This window comes from Psammomys obesus, unplaced genomic scaffold (assembly GCF_907164565.1).
Source record: "Psammomys obesus unplaced genomic scaffold, mPsaObe1.curated_primary_1811, whole genome shotgun sequence".
Lineage (NCBI taxonomy): Eukaryota > Metazoa > Chordata > Mammalia > Rodentia > Muridae > Psammomys > Psammomys obesus.
The window spans coordinates 139,127-165,896 of NW_026590585.1; the positions used below are offsets into that span (position 1 = coordinate 139,127).

The 26,770-nt window shown below is 45.7% G+C and overlaps 1 protein-coding gene across 1 annotated transcript in view; it reads left to right on the forward strand.

The window, feature by feature from the left end:
- Nucleotides 1-7,504: 7,504 nt before the first annotated feature.
- LOC129677315 (solute carrier family 2, facilitated glucose transporter member 3) overlaps nucleotides 7,505-26,770 on the forward strand; it is a 67,164-nt gene continuing 47,898 nt past the window's right edge. Inside the window, exons 1-2 of the mRNA XM_055607959.1 lie at nucleotides 7,505-8,052; nucleotides 10,879-10,956. Coding sequence (XP_055463934.1) covers nucleotides 10,936-10,956 — 21 coding nt within the window. The 5' untranslated portion in view covers nucleotides 7,505-8,052; nucleotides 10,879-10,935. The remainder of the gene's footprint in view (nucleotides 8,053-10,878; nucleotides 10,957-26,770) is intronic.

A 26,770-nucleotide genomic window follows, 5' to 3' on the forward strand; every position in this document is an offset into this window, starting at 1 on the left:
TTGGTGGATGGATGAAAGTGAAAAGAAAAGGAAAAAAAAAAAAAAAACAAAACTGGAAATAACCTAGCTTGGTGACTCATGCCTTTAATCCTGGCGCTTGGGAGACAGGCAGGCGAATCTCTGAATTTGAGGCCAGCCTGCTCTATATAACGAGTTCCTGGACGGCCGAGTTAGACGCAAAAAAAGAGGAGGAGGAGGAGAATTGGTCTGAAAAGAAAAAAAAAAAAAAATTACTCAGAAACTTTTCTTTATAGGCAGGCACTTTAACCTCCGCTTAAATGAGAAAAATAAAACTGAGGGGAAAAGTACTATTTTTAAAGGTGTCTCTGCAGCGGGGCACGGTGACAGACGCCTGTGATCCCAACACTCTGGTAGGCAGAGGCAGGCGGGGTCTACAAAGTGAGTTCAGGACAGCCAAGGCTGCAGAGAGAAACCCTGTCTCAAAACAGACTGACAAAAACAAGAATGTGTCTTTGCATATCTCATGAAACGCTCACCCCCTTTTAACGTCTCCCTTAGCCACCTGGGTTAATTCAGCCATAACTTAAGAAATGGGTCTCCTCAAGCCTTCCTGTGAAGCTGTCTACCTAGGAAAATGCTGCTGGCTTGTTTTGGTGGAGACTGTCGTGTAGGACACCGGTCTGATGTCGCTGAGTTGGGGAGGCTGTATAGTCAAGGTGGCAAATCCCTAGTCCGGACTACAGGCCTGTACCGCTATGCCTGAATTGCTGGCGTGGAACTCGAGGCTTCAAGCGTGCTAGGCAAGCCCTTTGCTAGTCCAGCCTGTACTGGTTTGGGTTTTGGTTTTTCCAGAGGCCTTTAAAATTTAGAAGCAAGCTTGCCCCTGAGGCTTTCCTGAAACATGGAAGTCACAATGTTATGAAAAAGCTGTCCTCTCCAGCCAGTAGCTGACAAACACGTTTAGCCTACAGCCTGAGTTGAGAATAGATGCTAGAAAGAACTTTATTTGATAATATTGAGAAAAGTATCTATGCTGTGTTTATACGGAGTCTTTTGCCTCCCAGCACAATGTCTACTTTTTTTTTTTTTCCTGGTCTACAGTTTTCTTAGAACTAACCTTCAGGGCATGCTTTTATGTTGTCTGAAAACAGCACTGTTCAAAATAGAAGTAGGGCATAGCTCCGTGGCACGGTGCTCCACTAACCTGGTAAGAGCATGGACAGTCCCAAACACCACAAACTAAGAGTAATAATGAGCAAATACCCACCCGTCACGGAACCACGTTTCATCATTCCTCCACCACAGGACACTGCAAGGGCTATGGGGTCGAGACTCTACTGTTGACATTCTCTGCTTAGCTAAAGGGACCCCATGCTTGCACGTTTCTTCTCGAATCTTCTAAGCCCGAGTAATTTCTAGACTGTGCTGAGACTGGGGGAGTTGGTGCATGCGGTGGAGTGCTTGCCTCCAAAACACATCTGAGTTCCGTACCAGAACCCACGTTTCAGACCAGGCGGGAAGGTGAACGCCTGCAGTCCCCGGGCTGCGAGGCAGAGGGAGGGGAAGCCCTGCCACTCGCTGGCCAGCCGGTCTAGCCTGATCTTCAGGCCAACGAGAGGCCGCATTTTAAAGGAGGTGAGGTGGGTGGTATTTCTGAGGATGGTACCCAAGGGTGTTTTCTGGCCTGCCTAGACACACACAGACACACACATGTACCTGCATACACAGACGCACCTCACAGACGTGCTCACACCCGCGTATAGGCAGTACAAAATGGCCAGAGTATGTATCATGCTTTTCTTTAGCATTATTCTGAAAACAGTTCAGAGGCATGGTTTGTTATTTGTGATAGAAAAAGTATTATGGGGGGAATGATTATGAGGCTAAAGATAATTATAGCATATGTTTATACCAAAAGGAGGCAAAGATGTTGGATTTTTCAAATTTTTTAGTTATTTATTTTTAGACAGGGTTTCTCTATGTAGCCCTGACTCTCCTGGAACTATCTCTGTAGACCAGGCTGGCCTCAAACTCACAGAGATCCGCCTGCCTCTGCCTCCCTGAGTTCTGGGCTCAAAATTGTGTACCACCACCTGGTTTAAGAAGAGTTTTTAAGAAATATGTACTTTATTCCCAGTGATGTTAAATAAACCATGCAAAACCGAAAACTTCTTTCTGGTTAATTATAAATACACTTAACGTGATCACTTTCCTTTTGATTATACCCAATAAGCCAAAGTAGAAACATTTGGAAATATCAGGAGGCAGAACAGTTTCCAATTCAGAGGCAAGAACCAGGTCTAGGAGGATTGTTTCTGATCACAAACCCTAGTTCATGGACGTGGGCAGCATTGGCCCCGTGGCACTGGGAAGCTAGCCTCAGTGTCTTGGGCATGCTGGACAAGCTTTCCGCCACCGAACTACAGCCACAGACAGTACCTTGATTGATAAGAACACGAGATCTTGGGCTGGAGAAACAGATCAGTGGTTAAGAACAAGACCTGGGTTCAGTCCCCAGCACCCAAGTGACAATTTACAACTGTCCCTCCAGAGGATTTGATGCTCTCTTCTGGCCTGTATAAACATTCCTGTGGTGCACAGACATGCATGCAAGCCAAACACCCATACACATAAAAATAATTAAAATTTTAAAAGACGTCAAGGAACTTAAGATTTTGAGTCAGCTCTGTCTGACTTGGACTATAGGTAAATCTTGGTCCCCCGAAGCCTGGCTCCCTCTTCTTCTGAAACAGTAATAATCGCCAATCAATTTATTTTTTTTAATCTGAAGATCCAAAAACCAGCTACAAGATTTCAAATTCCTAGGGATAAAAGTAACACTGAAAAGAAAGAAAACAAATGGGTGGGGTGGCTCACACCTTTAACCCCATCTCTTAGAAAGCAATAGCAGGCAAATCTCTTGAGTTCAAGGCCAGCCTGGTCTACTCGAGTGCCAGGACAGCCAAGGCTATACAGAGAAACTCTGTTTCAAAAAAACAACAAAAAAGTGTGGCTGCATTTGGGTGTTTAGGGGGAGACGTGTGAGCAAGGTTGATTGGCTGTGTGTGCATGCCTTGAACAGGAAAGGTTTTAATATGGGACTCGGGTGCTTACAAAATGGTTGGAAGTGCTGCAGCATCTCAGAAATGGCTCCAAGAATTCAACTACTAGAGTCGTGTACTAGGGAAGTCTCGGAAAGGGAAGGGATCAGCACAGACTTGCTGACGCTATTAACTTGATGAGCACACTGAGCTGTGCTGTGATCCAGGAATCAGACAACTACAATTGTTGCTAACACTGCCTTGACAGCCAGCTGTGCCCAGGAAGTGATTAGGTCCTGGAATACCAGCCAAAAGGCAGCACTGTTCCGGGACTGTGCTGGCTAGCCACGGGTGCCCTATTTTACTTTCCATGTCTGTTAAGTATGCTGATTATTGGCAGATCGTGATTTGTAGCTAAAAGCCCTAGCCTCCATCATAATTTCCCCTACATAGTTCTAACATAGTTCTGACAGTTTCCAGCACCAGCTTTGTACCAAACTGGGTGAGATACTTCAACAGCTGGAAGACGTGTCAGGCTCAGGCCCTGCTACCAAGACCAACAGTCCCAGGTTGCCCACGACTATTCTGTAGTTAGTGGTGAAGAGCCACTCCTCATTTCTAGAAAAACTGAGATAGTACATCACCCTGCCCCCTGCCTTCAAGATCCATATAAGAGCTTGGGAGGCAGAGGGAAGGGTGACCTAGAACTCCTGATTTTCCTGCCTCTGCCTCAAAAGTGCTAGGATCATAGGTATATGCCACCATACCTGGCCTTTAGGTTTCTTCTGTCTCACAAGGCTACAACATTCACTTTTCCCCAGCTTCCTCTCAGATAATGTGAACTTTCCCTAACAGCCATATCACGGGCTAGAGAGGTGATTTGATGGTTAAGAGCACTTACTGCTCTTGAAGACAACTCTGATTTGGTTCTCAGCACCCATGAAGATGTTTACAATCTCCTGTAACTCCTGTTCCAGGAGTTTCTTTCTTTCTTTCTTCTGACAGCCTCAGGTTTCTGCATTCCTGTGGTGCACATAGGAACACCCAAGCATACATACATAGACATAAGAACAATTAGCCACATTAGAATGCTCCCAAGCAATGGCTCTTACGTTTAGATCACCTCCTAATCTATGTATTCCCCAAAGTCAGAGAGATACCTTTAAAAGTATCCACAGGATTTACTAGTGCCTTATGGTAGCAATTCTAAAATGTCGTCCACTGAACTGAAATTGACAGGAACTTATCTAAATTAATAATTAAGCTTTTTCTCACCTTGATTAAAAAAAAAAAAAAAAAGCCAGGCAGTGGTGGCATGCGACTTTAATCCCAGCACTTGGGAGGAAGAGGCAGACGGATTTCTGTGAGTTCAAGACCAGCCTGGTCTACAGAGAGAGTTCGAGGAAGGACAGCCGGGTCTACACAGAGAGACCCTGTCTCGAAAAACCAATAAAATAAAATAAAAACAAACAAAGAAACAAAACTTGTATTTATGATTTATTTTGAAACAGGGTCTCAATGTACACCCCTGGCTGGCTTGGAGCTTGCTATATAGACCACGTTAGCCCCAAACTCACAGGGATCCACCGTTCTCTACCTCCCAAGTACACATGAGTGCAGGTGACAACGGAGAAGCTCTGGAGCCATCAGAGCCTTCAGGAGCTGGAGTCAAACACAAGTCTGAGCCACACGATATGGGTGTTGGGAATCAAACTTGGTTCTGATGCCAAGAGCAGAACACGTTGCTAATCATTGAACCATCTCTCCAATTCCTCTAAAATAAAAAAAAAAAAAGTTTGAAGCACAAGGGACCAACAGGAAAGAGACCGAAGAAAGGAGTAGGTGGCCCAAGGAAGGGTAAGTGAGAAGCATGAATATAAGCAAAGCATGATATGTATGTTTAAAAATATCCTAAGGGAACTCATAGTTCTGTGTGCCGATTACAAAATAAACAAACAATAACAGGGCTCATTGTGTGAAGGTGTTTGCCACTAAATCTGACAACCTAAATTTAATCCCCAGGACCCACACAGTAGGAAAGAAGTGACTCCTGCGAGTCCTCCTCTGGCCTCCCTTCCTGTATGATGACACCTATGCACACATGCGCTTAATTAAAAAAAGAAAAGAAAAATTAGGGGAGTTCCATGTAGTGGCTCATGCCTTTAACCTCAGCACTTGGGAGGTAGAAGCAGAGGCAGATCTCTGAGTTTGAGGCCAGCCTAGTCTACATAGAGAGTTCCTGGCCAGCCAGGTCCATATAGAGAGACCCTGTCTCAAAAATAGTTAGGGGGCTGCAGAGATGACTCAGAGGTTGAGAGCACTTGCTGCTTTTACAGAAGACTAGACAGTGTCTAGAACCCACAAGGTGCACAAACACAGAGACAAGGAAACACTCATATAAATAAATCATTAAAAAAAAATAGGACCAGATAGCGATGGTGCACACTTTTAATCCCAGCACTTAGGAGGAAGAGGCAGGTGGATCTCTGAGTTAGAGGCCAGCCTGGTCTACAGAGTTGAGTTCCAGGACAGCCAGGATTACACAGAGAAACCCAATCTGGAAAAAGAAAAGAAAGAGAAGAAAGAGGAGGTTCTGATGTGAGGAGGAGGAAGTGAAGGAGGAGGAGGAGGAGGAGGAGGAGGAGGAGGAGGAGGAAGAGGAGGAAGAGGAGGAAAAGAGCTGGAGAGACTGCTCAACATTCAAGAGAACTTCCTGCTCTTCCAGAGGACCTGAGTGCTGCTCCCAGCACCCATGTATGTAGGTTCACAACTGCCTTTGGCTCCAGCTCCATGAAGATCTGACGATTTCTCTTCTAAAGGCACCTACAAGCATACACACACAACCACTCAGACGCACACATATGCATAATTAGAAGTAATTGTAAAGCATAATCCTTAAACTCCTAGCCCCAGTTTTCATGATAAAGGTTTAACTAAAAACAAACAAACAAAATGTCTTCACTGACAAAGCACCATAAGGTCAATCGTGGATAGATCTTGAGAAGCTCAAAAACGAGTTAGCTATGTCTCAAAAAACAAAAACAAAAAAAAAAAAAAAAAACTAACTAACAAAAAAGCCAAGGACCTTATACGAAACAATGTAAACCTATATTTTGGATTGTATGATATGTGAGACAGAATTGCCGAGTACCTTCCTTCTGTTTAGATAGTTACCGCCAGTTTTTCAGTGTTTTGTTTTGTTTTTTCTTCCCGTGGGGAAGGGTTCCATTTATCTGTTTATATACCATTAACAATGTGTGAACTAGATGTGGTGGTTCACGCCTATAAGGCGAGCACTTGAGACCGAGGCAGCCTACTAGCCTACTGCTAGTTCAAGGCTAGCCTGTGCTACAGAGTGAGACCCTGCCTGAAAACACCAAAACCAGGGATGGAGAGATGATGGCTCAGCTGTTCACGGCGCTCGGAGCCCTTCCGGGGGACCTGAGTCAGTTCCTAGCACTCAGGCCAGACAACTCACAACTGCCTTTAGCTCCAGACCGAGCATCTGATGCCCTCTTCTGGCCTCTACAAGCACACGTATCACACGCACATAAAGAGAGAGAGACAGAGACAGAGAGATAGAGAGAAAGGGAGAGAGGGAGGGAAGGGGGGGAGAGGGAGTAAATCTTGAAAAAAAAAATGCCAACACCAAAGCCAGGTGTGGTAGACCATACCTGTAACCTATAACCCTGGTATTCCAGAAGTGTTGTAGTTCTAAAGTTTAGTGCTCCTGTGCTCGGACAAAAGTGTCATAGCTCTCTCTGAGGGGCTTCCTGGCAGTCAGGAGCCAGGGAATACCAGACACTCATGTTTCACAACAAACCTCCCACAAGAGACTTTTTTTTGGGGGGGAGGGGAGTGAAAAACCTGAAGGGGGACTGCCTCTTTTGTTTTTGTTTTTGTTTTTTTTGAGACAGGGTTTCTCTGCGTAGCAATGGATGTCCTGGACTCTCTTTGTAGACCAGGCTTGGCTTTAAACTCAGAGATCTCCCTGCCTCTGCCTCCCTGAGTGCTGCCACCACTCCCGGGAAGAAGCAGCAAGGAAGTGAGCAGAAGGCAAAGTTTACACAGGGTTTATTGGGAGGTGGAGCTTCCCAGGCTGATTTCTAGGGCGAGGTTTGGTGGGGTTTCAATTCCTAAGCTTGGGTAAACTCAGAGATTGGTGGGTTTCCGTGGCAAGCTCAGGGACTGGTGGGATTCTGTTTCTTGGCCCTGTTTTGGGGTTTGGAGTCAAGTCAGGGTCAAGGCCAGGGTATTTTTCCTTTAGCCCTTTTTACCCTACATTATAGTATAATTAGGAGTTTAAGGCCAGCCTCAACTACAGGGAGAGTTTGGGGCCGCCTTGGACTATATGAAGACCTCCGCCTAAATAAATAAATAAATTAGGTTATTTTTAAAGCCAAAATAATGTATGCTTGGCATTCCCCTCCTTCCCCCTCCCTGGCCTTTTCTCCCTTATTCCAGCCTTCCGATGCGTACCTACTGGCACACATAGCTTTAATTTGAAGTTCCCTAGCAATCTACTCATTTGCACACCTTTGCACACGCGGGTTCGTTCACCGCAATACCCTTTCTGAGAAGCGCATTTCCGATCTTTATGAAAAGAAAGAAAGAAAGAAAGAAAACCCTGCCAGCCCCAGCTCCCGGGGCTCCTCAAAGCCTTGCTGACTCGGTCCCCTGCAGTCACTGCGAGGCTGGTCTTCCGCCTCCCAAACCTCATTGCGTCGTCTGCTGCCTCCGCACACCAACGGGCCAGCAGACCTTTATGATAGCGAAGCGCCAAACCCGCAGAGTCCTTTCAGGGACGAAGGGGAACGAGGAAGTGCCTGTGCAGGGGCTCCAGGGCTCCTTCCACGGGGACCTCGGTGCGTCGTCCCCGGGGGGCGCAGAGGCGCGAGGGGCACCGGTATCTCTTAAAGCAGCGCTGTCAACATCCTCTTAAAGGGCGGCGCGGAGGATGACGTCCTGGGCCGGACGGTTACCCCGTGAAGGCGCGGGGCGCTGACACGCTCGGGGACCCCCGGAGTGCGGCTGGTCGGTTGGTGGCCAGGTGAGGAGCAGGGGACCCTCGCCTTCCCCCGGGCAAGTGGAGCGTGCAGGGCGGACGCAGCGAGCCGCGGGCGCCAGGCACGTTTTCCTCCGTCAACGGACCCTTCAGAACGGAGAGCGGGCCGGCGACGGCGCGGGGCTAACGGCTGCGACGGTGGCGGTGGCGGTGGCGGTGGCGGTGGCAGCGGTGCTGTCACTCCGGCGCGGCGCCCCGGGGCAGAGCGGGGCCGCGACGCGGGCGGTTGGGCGGAGCTCGGCGCCGGGCCGCTGCGGGGATGGTGGGTGAGAGGCGGGAGGTGGGTGGAGGGCGGAGGGTCCTCCGGGCGGGCTCCCATCGGTGTCCACTGAGCACCTACTGCCGAGCACATGGCTAAACGCCCCGCCCTCCTGGACCTCATATCCTAGCAGAGACAGATGGGCCCAGCATAGACCATAGCAGGAAACCTTTGTAAGTAGGGATGGAAACTACGTCCTTGGTCATGCCAGAAAGGAGCTACCTTTTGAGACTGGGGCTTCTCTGTGGCCTTGAACTCCTCCTGGTAGCCCAGGCTGGAATTTTAGATGCTCTTGCATCTCCAGAGTGCCTAGAATTACAGGCCCGTGCCGTTGGGGCCTGTAAATTTTCTCAAGGGAAATGTAATTAGATGAAGGAATCAGGACAGGACTGTATGTTAAGACAAGTGCAGAGTTTGCTGCCTTATCCATCAAGTGACGTAAGTGTTCTAAAAAGGATTAAAGACCAACTGCCCTGAGCAAAACGTTTCCCTACTCAGCTCTACCCTCCCCACCCCCACCCCGACCCGTTTTTTTTTTTTTTTTTTTTTTTTTTTTTTTTTTTTTTAATTACACTGCACAAGCTGTCCTTGACCATTTGTGATCCTCCTGCCTTAACCTTTAAATGTTTGGGGTTTTTTTTTTTCACATCTTGGGTTTTATTCATTCAGTGTGTGTGTATCCGTGTCCATGTCCCTTGTAGAATTTGGTTCTTCCTTCCACTACTGAGTTCCAGATTGTCAGCCTTACCCACTGAACTGTCTTGCTGGTCCCAGCACCTCACTTTTAAAGAAAAGGACATTTGAATTAAAAAAGCAGTGTTAGGTTTTATTTTGCTTTGCTTTTCCAAAATGAAAGTGACACAGATGATAAGGGGTAGTTCTTCAGGGAAAGAGATGAGAGCGATATGAGGAAGGCAGACGAAGATAAGAAAAGGCAAAAAGATGTGTGTCACCTAGTGTGATAGCATATGCCGTCAGTCCCAGTACTCAGAAAGCTGAAGCCAGCCTGGCTGCATCACTAGCCATACACACCCCCTGCGCAAAGCAAGAAGAGGAGGAGGAATGGAGAGGGTGAGACATTCAGAGGGACAGGGCGCCCCAAGTTTCCAACCAAACTAGTATTTTCACTTACTCTGTCTCAGCTGACCTTCGGAGGCAGCCACCCAGGTCAGCAGAAGGAGGGCGGAGGAAGCAGGCGTGGTTGTGTTGACAGCTGTCAGTCATGGTTTCTGACTCACGTACAAGGTCTGAGAGAAGGTGAAGGTAAAAGGCAGAGGCTTTCCAGTATTTTGTTGTCGTAGTTTTGGAGACAAGAGTCTCACAGTGCTGTCCTGTCCTGAAACTCTCTGTGTAGACCAGGCTGACCTGGAACTCACAGAGATCTACCTTCTCAGTGGTGGGATTAAAGGAGCGTGACACTGCTATTTTAAATATTTTAAATATGCCGTTGTTGTTCATAGTTTTATTTGCAACAATTGAAAGCTGGGAGCAACTCAAATGTTGACCAACAAAAAGTGAATGGATAAATAACGTTATATCCACGTGGTAGAATATTATAGAAGTATTCTATACGTTAGAGGCATCTCTACAAGGGAAGAGGCTGTTGACACAGTGTCTTTTTAAAGGGTTTTGAAAGAGCTTTTAAGTAGGGTTAAGAGAAAGAAGACACAGCTGAGCGTGTGCGCATGGGCTTCTCAAGCAGTTGCCACCACGGACTAGTGATCGTATCACAGCATAGACAAATCGCTAAGGATGCTGGGAGCTGCCAATGGAGTTCTTCAAATACTGTAACTCTTACATGACTAACTAAGCTGCTTTAAAGCACAGAATTTGTGAGGGTAGAACAATGGCTCAGCAGCTAAGCGCATTTGCTGCTTTGTCAGAGGGCCTGGATTCAGTTCCCAGCAGCACAGGGTGGCTCACAACCATCCGTAACTCCAGTTCCAGGAGATCTGACACCTTCTTCTTGTGACCTCCTTGGGCACCAATCATGCATACAGTAAGCATACATACATGTAGGCAAGACACTCATATGCATAAAAAGTAACATAAATCTGGAAAAAAAAAACAATTTTTGTCAGCAAGATCACCTAACAAGCAGGCCTGTAATCCCAGAACTCAGGGAGGCAGAGGCAGGCAAATAGCTGTGAGTTCAAGGTCAGCCTGTCTACAAAGAGAGTCCAGAACAGCCAAGGCTACATAGAGAGAAACCCTGTCTCAATAAATAAATAAATAAACTTCCTGCCCATTTTGCAGATGGAGAAACTGCCAGTTGATGACACAGTAATAGCTCAAAATCTAGAGGTTTTTACCATATTCAGTTGTCTCCTTCTTTCCTCCACCCAGGACCTTTCACTTGTTAGCCCTCCCCCACCTCCAGCCATTGAACAAGGATCCCAGAATCGAGTTGATCTAGGATACAATTAGAACGTATGGAAATTCATCTCCCACTCATAGGGCTCAGTTGTCCAGGTGCTAACTCTCGGGCTCTTCTCTCAGGGAACCTAAATGAATACTACATGAATAACTAATGGACCAATTAAAATTTACAGGAAGCTGTGCCTTGAAGAGAAATTTGAAGACGGGTCAGCTCTTACTACGATAGAGAGATGGAGACCAATAAACACAATGTGAGTAATGTCAGATTGGTATCAAACTGGTGTCTTACAGTTGATAACCTCAGTGCTTACCATCTCTCACAACTTTTTAAGATTTATTCATTATGTATACAGTGTTCTGCCTACGTGTGTGCCTGCACACCAGAGGTGGGCACCAGATCTCATGACAGATGGTTGTGAGCCAACATGCGGTTACTGAGAATTGAACTCAGGACCTCTGGAAGAGCAGCCAGTGCTCTTAACCCCTGAGCCATCGACGTCTCCAGCCCCTCTTTGAACTTTTCATGTCTTGATAATTGTAAGACACATAAGTGGTGGCAGAAGAGACCATTACTACTTCAGCCTATAGGAGAGACTATTACTCCCACAGCCAATAGACTTAACATGTTCCCACATTTATTTTTTGAGGTTTCAGGGGTCAAGGTCTCTTTTTGTAACCGTAGGTAGCCTGGATGTTCCCTATGTAGACCAGGCTGACCTCAGATTCACAGAGATCCATCTGCCTCTGCCTCGAAAGTGCTGGGATTAAAGGTGTGTGTGCGCCACCATGCCCAGCTTTTCTTTTTCTTTAATTTGTTTGTTTAGACAGGGTCTGGTGTATGCCCCCAAAGCTGCTATGTAGTCAAGAATGACCTTGAACTCTTTCTGGTCCTCCTGCTTCCTCGTCCAGGCCTGGGCCACCGTGCCTGCTTGTAGGAAGGAGGTGTGAGCTGTTGAACACACGCTTCTTTCTCCTAGGCAGTCACCCCACTAATAACGTTTGCCATTTGTGGTGTTTTTACTCTTAAAAGTTATGTGTGGGGGTGTGTACATGCAAGCGTACCAAGGTGATGTGCTGCGGTCAGAGGACCACACGGAGTCTCTCTTTCCCTTCAGTCAGCTGTATGAGGGGTCAAACCTGATTCATCGATCATAGCAGCAGGTGCCTTTACCTCCTGAGCTACCTTGCCAGCCCACTTTGTAGTTTCAGTATGTGTTGTTCAAAGTAACAAGAATGATAAAAAAAAAAAAAAAAAAGACTCAAGTTCAGCACTGTCACGGCAACTGTGACCCTCACTAATGGCTGTACACTGTGGTTCGGAGGGAATCTTGAGCCCGGCCATGGTGCCAGAGATAGGAAAAGCAGTATAGAACCTTATGAACGTATACGACAGTAACCATTCTTCCAGGACCACTTCTGCTGTGTAACTTAGGCATGTTACTTGCAAAGCACTGTGGTAAAATGTCCATGAAAGGTAGAAGGAGGCTTCAGTCTTTGGAATGGGTCGGGCAGGAGTGACAGTTTCTGATGTTTGTGACGAGTTACCTGAAATCAAGGAACACTGCTTATATCTGAAAAAGGCTTTCTTTGCAGAGTGTTCTCTGGGAATTTGCTGGTGTGTTTGTTTGTTTGTTTGTTTGTTTTGAGACAGGATCTCTGTGTAGCCCTGGCAGTCCTAGAACTCACTCTGTAGACCAGGCTGGCTTCTAACTCACAGAGATCCACCTGCCTCTGCCTCCTGAGTGCTGCGATTGAAGGTGTGTACCACCACACTGGGCATTTTTTTTTTCTAGTATCTTGTTTTGGCTCACATCCAAGAGCCTCAGGGTTGTTTGGTTTTTGTATTGTTTTGTTTTGTTTTTCCTTCGTTAATGGTCATCCTTAAGGGAAAGTTGGCTCCCTTAGCATACTTTTCAAACTAAGACAAGGAATTCAGTCAGCCATCTGATTTGTATCATTATTAGCATATACTATTGTAAAAAAAATAATTTGTTGTTTCCATATGTGTACATACTGTTCTTAAATAATTTGATAATATTCACTCCTCCTTTTCTCTTCCTCTGTCTTTCCAAGTCTCCCTTTTATTTTCATGTCTTTTATATGTTGGTTTTGTTTTGTTTTTTTCGAGACAGGGTTTTTGTTTTGTTTTGTTTTGTTTTTGTTTTTGTTTTTTGTTTTTTGTTTTTTTGTAGCCTTGGCTGTCCTGGACTCACTTTATAGACCAGGCTGGCCTGCAACTCACAGAGATCCACCTGCCTCTGCCTTCCTGAGTGCTGGGATTACAGGCATGGGCCACTGCGCCTGGCTTTCAAATCTTTTTTTTTTTTTTTTAAATATGGGATACTTCACAGATTCTCATGTTGTCCTGGCATAGGGGCTAATCTTAGTCATATTAGTACATAAACTACAGAAACGTGATCCTTTTTATTCTGCCAGGACTTCATTGAATATATTGTATGACCTTTCGTAGAAAGACGTGAAATGTATCTGTTCACCCCAGATGGGTACCAATGACAGGCCGAAGAATTGATTTCACTCAGATCTAGGTTGGTGACCAGGGAATGTGCTGAAGTAACTGAACGTGAGTGTGATAGGGAATGACTTATCCACCCACAAGTGATTCCCAAGCAGCAGCTGCGTCATCAGAAGAAGAGCATTGACATGGGTGAGGACACATGGAAGATGCGTCATTGGAGATCCCTGTACATCTCACAGGCAGCATCTTCCTCTGCATCCCACTCCCTGCCTTGCCCCCCACCCCCCAGCAACTGCTTAGCTGACCTCAGGGAGGCCCTCCTGAGTCTAAGTTTCATGAGCTTCCCTAGCCTCCTTTTGGGAAGCTTTCAGCCCCCTCTCTCCTCCAAGAAAGGAATGCCTCAAGCTGGAAGGAACAGCTGTACAACACATACCCAGGAGAGTTTACACTGCAACCAGAGTTCCCTAAGGAGCAGACAGTGCCCTACAGGATATGAAAGATGAGAACAGTATAAATCTACTCACAGATTTTAAGAAGCCACAGGCCAGAGGGAAAAAACTCAGTGCCCAGAATTTATGGCACAAACAGTACATCAGTTCCCCTGGCAAGAGAAACCGGGTTTGTCCGTGCCAGTGACGTTCAGAAGAGCTGGCAGAACGCATGGTGATGATTAAGTCTGGGTCCCACAGCAAGCTGGGGGTGGTGCAAGAGGGAAGAGTGCTTTGTGGACGGGTCAGGCAGTGCCATGGAGATAAATGGGTGTTCGGTGACTGTTAGCCTCTTTTATCAGAGCAGACAGGGCAGGAGGGCAGTCCCAGGAGGTTGGCATCCAGTATGAGATCTCTCTTTGTTGTTTGTCTTTCGAGACAGGGTTTCTCTGTGTAGCCTCAGCTGTCCTGGACTCACTCTGTAGCCCAGGCTGGCCTCAAACTCACAGAGATCTTCCTGCCTCTGCCTCCCCAAGTGCTGAGATTAGAGATTTCTGTTTTAATGGGTTTTTCTTCACCAACCAAAAGCGTGGCTGCTCGACACTATGCAGTCCCAACTCCCCAGCAAGCTCTCCCCACTGCAGATCCTGGCTGTGGTCATCTTAGCCCTGTTTGCTGAATGAATAAGCTTTACTTTTTGAGACAAGGGGTTACTCTGTTTTCCATTTCAAAAATTGTGGACTTCCATGGGTACAAAGCAAGCCTAGCCTAGCCTATGTTTCCCATTCTCAAAAAGGAAAAGAAACTATAGGCTACCCCATTTTTCATATTTCTAGGCTTCCTGATATGCCAACCTTATTAAGGCAACAATCACCACTGGTTTGGGTGTGTGTGTGTCTGTGTGTCTGTGTGTGTCTCTGTGTGTGGCTTGTTTGTTTGAGACAGGATTTCATTATGTAGCCCAGACTGGCTTCAACTCCCTATCCTCTTGCCTCACTCTACAATGTTGAGATTACTGGGTATGCTACCACATCCTCCCCCATTCTTGTTTTATTTTATTTTATTTTTTTAAAGATTAATTTATTATGTATACAATGTTCTGCCTACATGTGTGCCTGCACACCAGAAGAGGGCGCCAGATCTCATTCTAGATGGTTGCGAGCCACCATGTGGTCACTGGGAATTGAACTCAGGACCTTTAGGAAGAGCAGCCGGTGCTCTTAACCTCTGAGCCATCTCTCCAGCCCCTTGTTTTATTTTAAAAGAAATACATATCTGTTAAGCTTATAGTAATTAGATGTTAAGGGGAAAATACCCTCTCTAAATTGGTAGGAATTGAGGTTAAGTAAAGGTGAAAATGTTTGTTGGTGGTGTTACGAACAATTAAAAGCAGTAATCTTGCTGCGTTTATTTACAACTGTTTATGGACTGGGGGACCTGTGTACCACTGTGAACATTTGGAGGTCAGAGGGTAATTCAGAAGTCGGTTCTTTTGTTACCACATGGGTACCAGAGATTACACTCAGGTCATCAGGCTCAGTAACAAGGCAGCTTTAGATGAGCCATCTCACTTGCCCTGGCTTTGCTCTTGACAAGGCCATTTGACAAAGCCTGATACCAGCTGAAAGTGTATCTGATACCATACTGGTATTAATGGCAAAAACTCAGAGATCAAGGTGAGTCAGAGAAATGGGATAATTGCATAGTGAGGAAAAGAACCTGTAACCCACCCATTGGATTTTTAATTTAGAAAGAAATACTAATTTAGAAACATTAAAAATACAAAGGTTCCAAAAAAGAAAAAAAAATACAAAGGTTCAAACATACTTCCTCCTCAACCCTCTATAACTCCCTCAACCCTCTATAACTCCTCATGTCTCAATAACATGGAGGTAAAGTTGCTAAGAGACATCACTTACATAAATCATGGTAGGATTCAGACCTGCTATTTGTTTTTTCTATTATATAGTGAGAATTCTGGAATTTTCGGTTCTTTTAAAGACACATAAATGTCATAAGAATGTACTTTCATTTTAATCCCAGGATTGTTTTCCGGGATAGGGTTTTTCTGTGTAGCCTTGGCTGTCCTGGACTCACTTTGTAGACCAGGCTGGCCTCAGACTCACAGAGATCCACCTGCCTGTGCCTTCCTGAATGCTGTGTGCCACCACATCCAGCTAGAGTTTGCTCATTCTGATACTGTGGTCTGGTTGGGGAAGAATTTGAGCAGAAACAGAATGCCCAGAAGCCAGCCGTGAGGTCATCTGAAATTACTCCTACAAAAGAAACTGTGTGTAAAGGATCTGGGGTATGTATGTCTCTCAGACTACAGCCCATGTCAACATATTCTAATGTATCGGTCCTGGGAGAAGCTATACATGCTCTGTGGGCCATATAGTCTCAGTCACCACTGTTCTGCAGCTCTGAATGTGACAGCCTCAAAAGCAGTCAGACTATTGTGTAGTGAATAATCATGGCTACTGTACACTGAAGCCTTATTTACCAAAACAGTAAGATGTTAACCAGGCCAGCCAGGGCTACATAGTGAGACCTTGTCTCAGATAGATAAATAGATGGATGGATAGATGGATGGATGGTTGGATAGATAGACACATAGATAGACAGACAGGGAAAATAAAAGTTGTCCTCTCTCCCCCCATGGCTTAGCAGGTGGGACACTTGCCACCGATCAGTAGAACCCACACGGTACAAGAAAAGAATGAATTTTAAAAAGCTACCCTCTGACTATGTGTTGCTGTGGCTCTTGAGCACAGAACACAAACAAATTTTTAAAAAAAAAAAAAAAACAGAAAGGTGGTTGTACCACTCTGGATATACTAAAAACCACGCACTATGCGCTTTGTGTGGTGTGTGAGCTGCATCTCATTGCAGCTGTGGCTTACTTAAAATGCATTTTATTACGGTGTGTGTTACATGTCTGTATGTGTCACATATATATAGGTACCCTCAGAGTCCTGAAGAGATCATTAAATGCCATGCAGCTGGGGTTACATTTGAGACCCCATGTAAAAAAAAAAAAAAAAAAAAAAAAAAGTATAAGGTATAAGGGACACTCAGGATATGTCTCAGTGGTAGATTGCTTGTCTGGCATACGTGAGGCCCTAGACTAAACAAATAGACACCAGCAAGGAGGTTGGTTACTCTGGTGTGCCAAGGAGAAGAGCTATGGGAAATGGGGTGACCTTGAGACAGGCGACATAGAGCCTGCAGCCTACCAAGACCTTATCTAAGTTTTTGATCTAAATACGGTACCGTCTGTTGAGGAGTTTTGACATTGGGAGAAATGAGATCAAATTTATGTTTCCAAGGGGTCACTTTGGCTGTTGTCTGGAGAATAGACTATGTGAAGGCAAACAAAGAAAGATGAGTTATCCCAGGAACCACAGGGTATAGAGAAGGTGACTTGAGCCAGTATAACTAGGCCAGTGGAAGTGTTAAGAGTCCATAGGCAGGATGTGCTAATGGACTGGACAAGGGAGCAAAGTTATCCAGAAGTTAGACCGAGTCCTCTCTTGGGGATGACCATGCCCAGTGGGGAAACTGGAGGAAGGACCAGATAGCGTAGACTAGGGCGGGACCCCAGAGCACTCCTCCATCTGGTCGAGGTGGAGTCCCAGCTCCACAGCCAGGTTGTAAGGCCCAAATAAGAGACCCGGTCTGATCAGACTCAAAACCATGGACCTGTAGGAAAATCCAGGGAGTTGGGACAGAAAGAAAAGGTTTAGTACTGAGCTCTGAGGGCATTCAGTGTTTAAGAATGCTGGGAGAAGACAGATGAGGTAGAAATCTAGAGAGACTGAGGGCTCCAAAGCCACGTGAACCCAGAGGTCACACCTGTGATCTCAGTACACAGGAAGGAGTCAGAGGGAGGAGCATCGCCATGAGTTTGAGGCTAGCCTGAGCTGCAGAGTAAGTTCAGGATGTCTTGGGCTATAGTAACACCTTGCCCCCAACCCCTACTCCCACCACCAAAAAAAACACAACTAAGCAGGGAGACTTACAAGTGCCTGAGGAGGGAGGACAGAGAAGTGGCCATTGATGGATTTGTTAAGGCGGAGTTTGTTGGTGATCTTGGCACAGGTGTAACAGCAGAGGATGAGTGAAGGAAATGGGGCCGTTTTTCTTGAAAGCCTCCGTGGTGAACCACTTGTCCAGCACGTGGAAGCTCAGGGTCCACTCCCGGCACTGCAAACGAATTAGACAAGTGAAAAGGAGCAGATACGGGACGCTGTCTAGAGGGACATAGCAAGAGAAGAATTCTTGCTTTGATCCTCACAAAGGAACTGTGTAGGATTCTTTAACGCATCATTCCACTCAGCACCCCACTTAATGCTGTAAGACACCCCCCTCTAGTCTCTCATTGCCACACAAATGTTTGTGCTTCTGAATTCTCTGGCTCTCAGATGAGGCCAGGCTAAAAGGGCTTAGAATACAGAGTCATTAGAAAAGGAACTCTCGGTTCCAGAAAGGACTCACTTTCCAGACAGAATTTTTGGGTTGTAAAGAGAAAGAAGGGCCCAGCTATCTAGAAAAGGTGTGGCTGAGCTGGGGTAGGTGACAGTGTCTGACAGGACGCTGACAGTGCGCCTACAAGAGGAACCAGATTTAGTAGTGAAGACGGAGAATTTCTCTTATTTTACTTCTATTTTTTCAGTGACATAATAGGTTGGCAGCTGAGAGTCAAGAAGGAAAAGGAGGAGATTTAGCAGAGAGAAGAGAATGGAAGCTAACTGTTGAGTGCCCTTGCTTAGCATGGATGAGGCCCTGGGTTTCGTGCCCGGGGAAGGAAGGAATTAAAGAATTCTGAAGGGGGGGAAAAAAAGCTTGTAAAGATAATTACAGGCAGAGAAAATGTTGGTTAGAAGAAGGAGCTGTCATGTTCCGCCCACAAGCAGTGCTTTGGTGTGTCCGCCTCCATGGCCTGTTGCTAGGATGCCAGCCAGTAGCATCCTAGGAATAGCAAAACCTATTTGACATCCTGCCACCAGGTGGCAGTGTAGATCCCTGCAGCTCCAAGTTTTGGCTGCTTTTATGGCCCGGAATTCACCTAAATGAGGTGCCTTGTGAACTGTCTTTAATTAGGCCTAGAAGATAAAGCCATAGGGAGGAAAAAATCCATTTGAGACTATTTAGGGAACGGATGACTATTTAGTGAAAGGAGAGGTAGCTGCCTGGAGGTGGAGAGGGGTGGGGATTGTGGGGAGGGTATGGCCTATAGGTTTAGAAATTAGGGGTCTATGGCCTTCTGACAATTGTGAGCGAGTTGAGTTGGGTATTTAAAGACATGGAAAACACCTGTGAAACCAGAGGTGGTGGGCCACTGAAAATTAGGGTTGACCTAACTGGCTGCAACACAGACCTGATCAGAGGATCAAAGACGGGTCTCAGAGCGCAGGCGCCAGAGTTCCGCGCTGATGACACAACCAGTAAGGAAAGCCCTTTTGTTGGTTCTGCCGATTGGACGACTCAGTGGGCGGTTCCGTCCTTCTGAGACTGCTGAACAGGCTATATCCATCAGGACCGAGCGAGGGGTTGAGGCGGAAATCACACCACCCTTGCTGGAATAGTCACTCTTTTTGTCGTGACAGAATATCTGAGCAACAACTTAAGCAAGGAGGGATTTATTCTCCCACAGTTCCAGGATTTCAGTCCCTTATCACTTGGTTGCTTTGTTTTGGGGCCATGGTGTGAAGAGGCAAATTGGAGTATGGGGTGGAGGAAGGCAGCTCATCTCAGGGTGCAGTGGTCCAGGGAATTGTTTATCCTTCAAAGGAATGCCAGCAACTGAGCCCTACCTTCTGAGCCCCACCCCCAGGAACCGGATCACGATCAAGCCATGATTCCATCTGGAGATTAGTCAGATCCCCTATGGTTCTTCCCAAAGGCCTATTAGCTCTCAACCAAACCTTTAAACACATGAGCCTTTGCGGGTGCACTTCATATCCAAACCGAAACAGGTGCTAAAATAAACCGTCTTAATTCATTATCTCTATTTGAAAAGAGGCTAAAGTAGCCTCCGTGGCCCAGGGAGGACTCAACTGGAAAGCAAGGGGTTGTGGTACAGAGTGGGGAGCACGCGCCGGGCGTCATAAGAGAAAAAGTAGGAACAGGAGGTCTGTGAGATGGTGACACTTGTGCTTTCCTGTCTCAGTTTTCTAGAACCCCCTCACACATTTTTAAGTTGGCATCTGTTTCCTTCACGTTTTTCTTCCGTGTATGGATGTTTTGACTGCGTGCTTGTCTCTACACTGCGTGAATGCCTGTGGTCCGCGAGGCCAGAAGAGGGTGCAGTGCCTTCATGCAAAGCGCTCTTCTGGAAGCAGGGGTTTTTCTAGGATGACCTCTTGTGCCAAGAAGCTTCTAGCTGTGGCTGAAAAAACTACACAAGGCTCTTCCCTCCACTAATTTCCCAAACTAAAATAGCATACATAGAGGCCTGTAGTGACATTTTTGAGAATTCTGGAATTTTTGTTTTTTTAAAAAATGTTATAATAATGTGTTATTATCTTAATGGTTTGCCTCGTGCTCTAGCAGAAGCGTGGCATTGCCAGTTGCGGATAATTTCTGCCATTGTGTGACATTTGAAAATCTGGGAACTTTTCAGAGGGTACATAAATTTGAGGGCCCCCGAGTGGCAAGGTGGGTGGTTGTTAGTCTTTAGGGAAATTGTTTGCAGTTTGTCAGTAGCCCTGGTCAAAGAAGAAACAAAAGGAAAGAAATTAGATTCAGGGATTTTCCTAATTCCTCTCTCCCCTCTATCTTTGTTTCTCTCATGTTAGGGTGTAAAAAGGAGCAGGTAGAGGGGAGGATAAAGGGTGGGGGAAAAAACCGGCAAAGTAGCAAAGACCAACTACAAAGGCCATTGTGGACTTTTAGGGCAATGAGGAGATAAAAACCTCAGAATAGAGACTTACATTCCAGTGTACTGAGCCACAAACAAACACAAAGCTATTACTCCTGGGCAAACCAGGAGCCAAATCAGACTTCAGTCTGAGAAAAGCCTGACTTCCGTCTTCATTTTAAATACTAATGTTAACGTGTTTATATGCTAACCATCTTTTATTTGTTTATTTAATTATTTATTTATATTGCGTATATCTATGTATTTGTGTGTGTGGGCCCAAAAGCACACGTGGTGGTCAGAGGACAGCTTTATAGAGTCTGTTCTCTTCTAACTTTTTTTTTTTTTTTTTTTTTTTGAGACTGGCTATTTCTGTGTAGTCTTGGCTGTCTTGGGCTCGCTTTGTACACCAGGCTGGCCTGGAACTCACAGAGATCAGCCTAAATCTGCCTCCCCCAAGTGATGGGATTACAGGCGCGTGACCCCACACCTAGCTCTCTTCATGTGGGTTCTGGGAATCAAATTCAGGTAGCCATGCTTCCACACAACTACCTCACCACCTGACCCAGTCCCCAACCCTCTTACTTAAGTTTGAGGCAGACAGGTGGTGTTCTTAAAGCCTTAGCACTTGGAAGAGTGCTTGGAAGAGAGTCACTCGGAAGGCTTTTTGCAGGGTGTTGGGCCTACGCTGAAAAGAGTCTGATCACCACATCTGAGATACAAGCGAGAATCTCACAGGGATCTCACAGACCCCTGGAGATGGTGTTGTCACTGGCACAGGGAACACAACGCAGTGAAGAGCAGTAACTGAAACAGGCGCTGCCACCTTGCCAATGTCTATCAATGCTGTATTGATTGTCACAGTGAACTTCAGTGCCCTTCCTGGGGGGGGGGGGTTAGAAATAAAATGAGAAGAGATGGGAGTGAGCCAGGCACCGTCTTTTTTGTTTCTTTGTTGTTTTTCAAGAAAGGATTTCTCTGTGTAGCTCTCACTGCCCTGAGACTTAATTTGTAGACCAGGCCAGCCTGGAACTCACATAAATCACATGCTTCTGTCTCCCAAGTGCTGGGATTAAAGGCATGCACCACCTAGCCTGGCCTCAGGCACATTCCTAAGTAAATCAATTTTAAGAAAGAAAGCAATGGACTGGGCAATAGAGGTGTGCTTAAGAGTGCCTGCTGCTCCCCTTCCAGAGGATCTGAGTTCAGTTCCCAGCTCCCATTTCAGAGGTCTCACAACTTGCCTGTAATTCCATTTCCCCCCAATCTGATGCCTTCTTCTGGCCTCTGCAGGCACCTGCACTCTGCTGCACATACCCACATACCCACACAGACTTAAAAATAACATGAAACTTTTAAAATTAATAACAGTAGGAGCCAGAGAGATAGCCCAATGGTTAAGAATACTTGTTGCTCTTCGAAAGGACTGAGGTTCAATTCCCAGCGTCTATGTAATGGTCCACAAGCATCTTTAGTTCCAGTTCTGGGGGATCTGAAACCTTCTTTTGACTTCCGGGCACCAGGAATACATGTAGTGCACAGACAAAACATTCATATTCATAAAATGAAATAAATCTAAATAATAATAACAATAAAACTTGTGCCCTTAATCTCAGCACTTGGGAAGGAGAGGCAGGCAGATCTCTGTGTTCAAGGCCACCATTATCTACAGAGTGAGTTCCAGCCAGGGATACACAGAGAAATCCTGTCTTCAAAAGCACATATAATAGAGCCTAGCATGGTGGCACATGCCTATAATCCCAGCACTCTGGAATGCAGAGGCAGACAGATCTCTGTAAGAAGCCAGCCTGGTCTACAAAGCGAGTCCAGGACAGCCATAGCTACAAAGAGAACCCCAGTCTCAAAAAAAAAAAAAAAAAAAAAAAAAATACCAGAGGTCCTGAGTTCAATTCCCAGCAACCACATGGTGGCTCACAATCATCTATAATGAGACTTAGTGCCCTCTATTAACTTTCAGGTGTACATGCAGACAGAGCATTCATATAAATAAATCTTTTTTAAAAAAATAAAATAATAATAATAATAAATTTTTAAAACAAACAAACAAAAAAAAAGTATTATACAACCAGCAAGATGGCTCAAACAGTGCTTACTGCCAGCCAGAATTTGGTCCCGGAGACTCACCTGCTGGAAGGAGAGAGCCAACTCCTGAAAGTTGTTCCCTGACCTTCACACACACACCATGCCATGTGGACTTAAGTGGGAAGGTTCCTGAATCAAAAAAAAAAAAAAAGTGTGACAAAAGTTGTCTGTCAGAATCCTTCGTGCTAGATTTTATGCTTAAAAAAAAAAAATTTGTGTAATGTGCTATGAGTAATTATAATTTGAGAATTTGTGAATTACATAGTTGTTTAAGTCCCACCCCCTTGTACTGAGAATTAAACTTTGCTATGTGCATGCCAGCCATGCCTGCTACCACAGAAACTTATGCTAGGTTGCCCTGCCCATTTTGAGATAGGGTCTCCCTAAGTTGCCCGGACTAGCCTTCAGCTCTCTATGTAGCTTAGGTTAGACTTAAACTTGAGATTCTTTAGCCCCAATCTTCCAAGAGGCTAGGGTTGATTTGGGGTATGTATGGCCGCACCCAGCACTGATTTCTTGGCTTAGCTTCCTTTTAAATTCCCAGGGTTGCTGATCCAGCCGTGGAGGGAGCAAAGGGAGCAGTCATCAAGGAAGCAGATAAAAAGTGAAGTTGACACACATATCTGCAAAAGAACATAGAGATGGATTGCCTAGAGTCTGGGCTGTGAGTCAAAGGAGTCCCCAAGAAGTGCCGCAGTCTTCGTACTAGTCAAATGCTGCTCCACTGATTTCCCAAGCTTGGTTTGAAGAGAAGTGTCTTGAGGGAGGTGGGCCAGGAGGATACGCTATTTCAGGAGACTTCCTGTGCTTCATGAGATTCAAAGCAATAACAACTCTGTACTTTATACTCTGCAAAGCACTTCAGCATATAGTACTTACTAAATCCCCCCCCCCCATTAATACAACACCTTCCGTCATTTTACAAATGAAAAGATTAGGACAGTTTAGCCTAGCCAAGGCCATGCAGTTTGGAATAGAGTTTTCACTTCACACAGCAAATTCTTTCTGGGATTTGAAGCTGCTGCCTGTAAAGCTGGTTACTGGTGCTGGAGGGAACCACTGTGTAACCCAACCACAGTCCCTTATATTACTCTTTGAATATTACTAGTACGTTTCCTGGTTACCTTTTGTCTGGTCCTATTGTTTTGCCCTCTTCTTGGCTGTTGCCTGTCCTGGACGCCCTCCTTTGAGTACACAGGCATTCTAAATCTCTTTTAAGGCATTATCTGTGGCTCCAACCTGGCTGGGACAAAGGTCTGCAGGAGAGGAAAAGCGATATGGAACAATCCAGTTTGCAGATCTGCTAAATGTTTTCCAAAGACTGGTTCCTGCAGGAGGGCCAGGCTGTTTGTAAGAGCAGACAGCACACTTTAGGAACATAGCAGTACCTTAAGCTCTGAGAATGAGGTAACTCTGTCTCCATCACAGTCTCTGTATCTTGCTCTTTAATTCCACAGTGAATAGTACCAAGACAGTCCTGTATTTAGTAGCTAATAGGTAAATGTCTGTTGAATAAATACCCCAATGTCAGGCTCTCTGTTCGTCTGCTCTGTCATGGCTACTCCTGTGCCTTTTGATTTTCATCTACGACGAGGAAAAAAGAAATCATGCAATCTTCTCAAGGAAGCTTACTTGAAAACAGATTTGCAATTAGATATACTTTAATTTTACATTTTATTTTATTTTTCAAGACAAGGTCTCCCCAGCTGGCCTGGAACTCACTGTGTAGACCAGGCTAGCCTCAAATTCAGAGCTCGATCTGTCTCTTCCATGGGAGTGCCTAAGGCATACACTACCACACCTGGAGCTAAGATACACTTTTTACAAGAGCTGATATTCTAAATTCCCATTCAAATATCTTAGTCCAACTTCATCATCGTCATCTTTTATTAAGCATTTCCTTGGTCGTTTGTACCATGCAGCCAGTGATTTTTCTTTTGTTTTTCTTTTTATCACTTTTGAGACAGGGTCTTGCTACATAGCCCAGACTGACTTGATGCTCACTGCAACCCCTGCTGGCCTCATCTGCTGCCTCACTGGCTTGAAGGCCTGTGCCACCATTCCTTACCAGTGATCTTTCTAAAATCCAAATCTGGACCCTCTCTTGCTGTGATAATAACCTCCTAGATATCTTAGAATTCAGACAAAGCCCAAAAGCTTGACCTGCCGTGCCTGGCTTGATCAGCCATTTGTGATAAATCGCCCCTTCTTATATCTCAGCCTTGTTTGCTGGATAAAAAAAGCACATTACCCAGTTCAGTCCAGCCTGTTCTTCTCTCACTGCCCCCTGCAAGGCAGAAAGCTGTTTTCTTCTGCACAGCCCCACCCTCCCTTTGTCAGAGTAACTACTGCTGAGCTGCATGGCTTTGGCAACACACCTGCTTGAAAAGCTGATCTTGAAACACTCTACCCCTTGACTGACTATGCCGTTCCTCCACACCTGCCTTGCTGGACTACAGGGCCTCAGTCCTGGTCAGCTCCAGGGGGTACCATTCACGAGCTCCACTTTATTCCCACTCAGACAATCTTCAGCCCTAGTCAGGGTCTTCAAATTAGTTAGTCTTCTAGATCTCCTTTGTAAACAACAAAATCCAAGTGCGCTTAGTTTCAAGGTAAAAACAACAGAGGGCTGGCAAGATGGCTCAGCAGGTAAGGACACTTGCTGCTAAGCAGGACAGCTTGGGTTGGACCTACGTGATAGACGAGAACACACTGCCCTCTGACCCCTCCACAGGAGTCATGCCATATATCTGCCCTCCAAGAAACAAACAAACGAAGGAAATGATATAGTTTGTCTTAGTATCCCTCCTTTCTCAAGTCTATCTGATCTGGTAACACAAACTACCCCTGCTCCATCTTACTTGTGGGACTGGTTCTCCCAGTGTGACATTAGTTTTTTCCTGGGTTTCTCCTTCCACCATATGGGTTTCAGGGATTGAACTCAGGTTGTCAAGACAAATGGAAAGCACCTTCACTCATTGGCCCATCTCTTTTTACTGATTGATACGGGTCTCCTCTAGTGCAGGTTGGTCTCAAACTTGTCTGGAACTCTTGATCCTCCTGCCTCTCCCTTGAAAGTACTTGGGATTTACAGGCCTGCGTCACCACACCTGACTGTCCTCTGTGTTTTTGCCTGAGAACACCCGATGCGGCACAACTCAAATGTTCCTGCATTCTTGTTCTTTTCAACTGTCAGGAACACTGACTCTGTGAGCATGACACTTCCTTTGTCCTTGCTCTTAGCTCTATTGCAGGACTAGCCGTAATCCTCCTGTGGGGCATGTGTTTGCTCCTTTATTTCCGTTTTCCGCCAGTGTGGACAGAGCAGAGCACCTAGATACCTCCTAGAAAGGATGCGTCCCCTTTCTAACTGTGCGTGTACAGGTACATGAGCACATGTGCAGGCTGGCGGATGGAGGTCAGAGGTTGACAAAGCGGGTGCTTCTCGATCGTTCTTTACCTCGCTGAGCTCACTAGTTCACCATGGAGTAGGAGTGAATCCATTATACTACACGATTCACAATGTCTGTGCTGCTTTAAAATACACAGTGACTTGTTCTGAGGAGGTGGCCGAGTGGTTAAGGCGATGGACTGCTGAAACATACAGTAACTAGATTTTCAGCTTTTGGTTGATATGTCATATCTGTTCTCATCAGTTTAGGACAACACACAGTGAGGAAATATGAGCCGACATACTTTTAAAATCAACATGTAGTTACGGTCATTGTTTTAATGGGTCCACAGTGTTCTGCACATGGCTGCCCATCGTGAGAGGCTGCTTGCTAGCAGACACGATCCACGGTATTGAAGGAGACAGTAATCACTTTATATCAAATTAGCAGGGACCCACACAAACGGTTAGGAAAGCCTTTCTCCACGCCCACATTACAGCTGGCATCTGAAAAGAGTGTGCTAGCCCGGGGGAGAGGAGGTGCTTTCTGGACAGAGAAGACATAAATGAGGCCCTCGTATCCAAGAGCCTAGTGAGCCTGAAAAACTGAAAAATACCATTGTGTAGATACAGGGAAGTGGAAGAAGAGGAAGTGAGAAGGTCAAGGTGACATATAAAGAATGCCTTTAAAACAAATTCCCCTTAGCGTTTAGGTTGTTTCCAGATTTCCTCTGTGATAGTATGGTGTTTCGACCGTCTTTATGCGTTTCTAGGTGTCCATTATGGAAATAGTTTGTGGAGACTG